This window comes from Notothenia coriiceps, unplaced genomic scaffold (assembly GCF_000735185.1).
Source record: "Notothenia coriiceps isolate Sejong01 unplaced genomic scaffold, NC01 NC01_scaffold00028422, whole genome shotgun sequence".
Lineage (NCBI taxonomy): Eukaryota > Metazoa > Chordata > Actinopteri > Perciformes > Nototheniidae > Notothenia > Notothenia coriiceps.
In genome coordinates, this window is record NW_011361123.1 from 58,928 (window position 1) to 61,417 (window position 2,490).

General features: G+C 36.6%; 1 protein-coding gene across 1 annotated transcript in view; it reads right to left on the reverse strand.

The window, feature by feature from the left end:
- Nucleotides 1-727: 727 nt before the first annotated feature.
- The window catches only part of LOC104958156 (ubiquitin-conjugating enzyme E2 Q2-like), a 26,158-nt gene continuing 24,395 nt past the window's right edge, over nucleotides 728-2,490 (reverse strand). The window contains exon 14 of the mRNA XM_010785868.1: nucleotides 728-749. Coding sequence (XP_010784170.1) covers nucleotides 728-749 — 22 coding nt within the window. The remainder of the gene's footprint in view (nucleotides 750-2,490) is intronic.

The window sequence follows — 2,490 nt, forward strand, 5'->3', positions numbered from 1 at the left end:
ACCAAAAATGATGGATCTTCTTGTCTTATTTACTCTTGCTTTCACACAGCAGGCCAGCTGTTTTTAAAGGCTTCTCTATAGTATAAACCCTGCCTCTGCAGCTACAGCTGCTCAAAAGCTATATTGAGACAGCTTTTTTTCATGAAAAGATCATTAAAACATTGAGAAATAGCCTATTTACTTTAGTTTTGTAAAGAAAAGACAGGGACGCCAGCGATGTTGCCACATGTTAGTCACATGTTATCGTAATTTTGAACGAGGCCGAATATCAGATATATTAAAACAGACAGTTCTTCTATATTATTTTTATTGTACGACTTTTTACTGTATATGTTTATTTTATTGTCAAACATTTAAAACCAAAGGCTATACCTGTATATTCGGGGGTATACATAACAGTAAACGTTTTTTGTTTTTTTGTATTGTACATTCTATGAAGTAAAGATGGGTTGTTCACTTTAAGATACGTTTGCACACACTCAACACTCAACCAAATACGTGATTTAGAATAAAAGGACAGTGATTTATACAAACCATTGCATTTCATGTTCTCTGTTGTATACAGGTAGAAAAGATAAATGAAAAGAAATGCAGTTTTTGTAACACCATCAACTGTTTGTATTGGATGATTTGTTGTGTTGCTGTTTTAAGAGTTTGAAAAGTATCTTAAGGTTGTTACACATTGCAAAAGAAAACTGTAACGCTTTCTAAACAGAAAAGGTAATTTTCAAATGTTCTGTGCTCTGGAAGTTAAAATGAAATTGTGGGTTTCATATGCTTCAAGGTCATTGAGCACTTTCAGCGCATAAAGCACCATGTCATCCTTCCATTCAAGTGAAATCACGAGGACCGCTGACACCAGAGTTATGTTAAAAGGTTTTCCCTCTACAGTCAGGATATGCAGGAAGGTGGTGATTGGTGACACACTTATCTCGTTCCAGGTTCGATTACAGTCGTAATGTTTCCGCTCTCCATTAAGTGTATTTGATTTCCCGCTGAGGGGGTAGCTGGCAGGGCCGAGACACGACGGCAGCGCCAAGGCCAAGAGGGCAGCTCTCACTAGCAACGCCTCCACTGATGTGCCTGGGAGCGGACGAAAAGTGGCAATGCTTTTACAATTAGAGCTGAGACTTTGTCAGACCTCATCTTTTAGAGAGGTTTTGAGCCGCAGCCCTCAGAGAGTGTTATTAATTCACTGCCCTGGCCCACTCTGGAGGAAGAATAAGGATTATAAAGCGCTGAAGGACGAGCTTGCAAGTGCCTTTTCTCTGATTACAAGAATACATTTTCCCTTCAGTCACAGGGGAGTTATCTTTAAAAAAGTGAGGTTATTTTATAAGCTTATTTAAGCATTTCTACCCAAACCAATACCTTTTTGTAACTTTAACTAAGTACTTATTTTATACTCGTTTGCTGATTTGCAATGGATGAAAGCTCCTTCTGTGTGTGTTAGCGCAGCGTACAGTATATATAAGGCAAAGATGAATATCTACTTGCATTTTTAGTAATGCACAACTAGCTAATAGATTGCTGATTGGAAGAATTTGGAGGAAGGCTGTTCGATGGTAGTATTGCCTGTGAATACTTACTGTATTATACTCAATACGTTGCAATGCTTTAACTCTGGGAAGATTACAGTTCTATGTTTTAACATTGGTATCACAATATTTGACTGTAATTCAATTCATTTAAAAAAAATGTCTGTACTTCAGATTTGAAAGTGCCACTGAGGCAGCAACACAACAAAATGCATAAAGTATATGGGGTCAATATTTTCCCTACAATCACAAATACTTTTTTAATATCCCACATCAATTCAAAAACGACTGCTGGCTACCAGGCACACATGTCAAGATCGATGTTGTCAGGGTCTCAAAATCACTGGAGGAAATGTTCTGTCATCCTTCTTTCGAAGAAGGAAATTCATAACTTGTTTTCAATTTATCCTTTCATTAATGAGTTTGTTTCTGAGCGGATGAATGTTGAATAGAAAGTGGGAGATAGATTTTTTTGTCAGATCAAATTAAGTAGCAACAGACCCTCCAATTAGTTATATTTCACATGTCAGTTTGCATCAGTGAGACTATAACGCTGTGGGATAACACTGTTGGAGGGGATTCGGGGGAAAAGAAAGATATATAAAGAGGGATAGCAAACGGAGGAAGGGGGAAGAGAAAAGGAAAGGATGACAAAGAGGAAGTTAGAGAGACAAATAAGTGAGCTTAAAGATTAGGGATGTAACGATACCAAAAACTCACGGTACGATAATATCGCGGTAAAAAGTCCACGGTACGATATTTATCGCGATATTGAAAAATAAAGGGGAAAAATTGAATTTTCTTCTTTTTTTTTACTTGAGTTTTTTTTTCTTTATTAAATAATACATCTGATCTGTTCAGCATTTTAGTAGGATATAGTATTTTAAAGTGTCAACAATATAATTATCAGACCCTGCAATAGAATAAATCAAGTTTCACTTTAGTTTTTCAA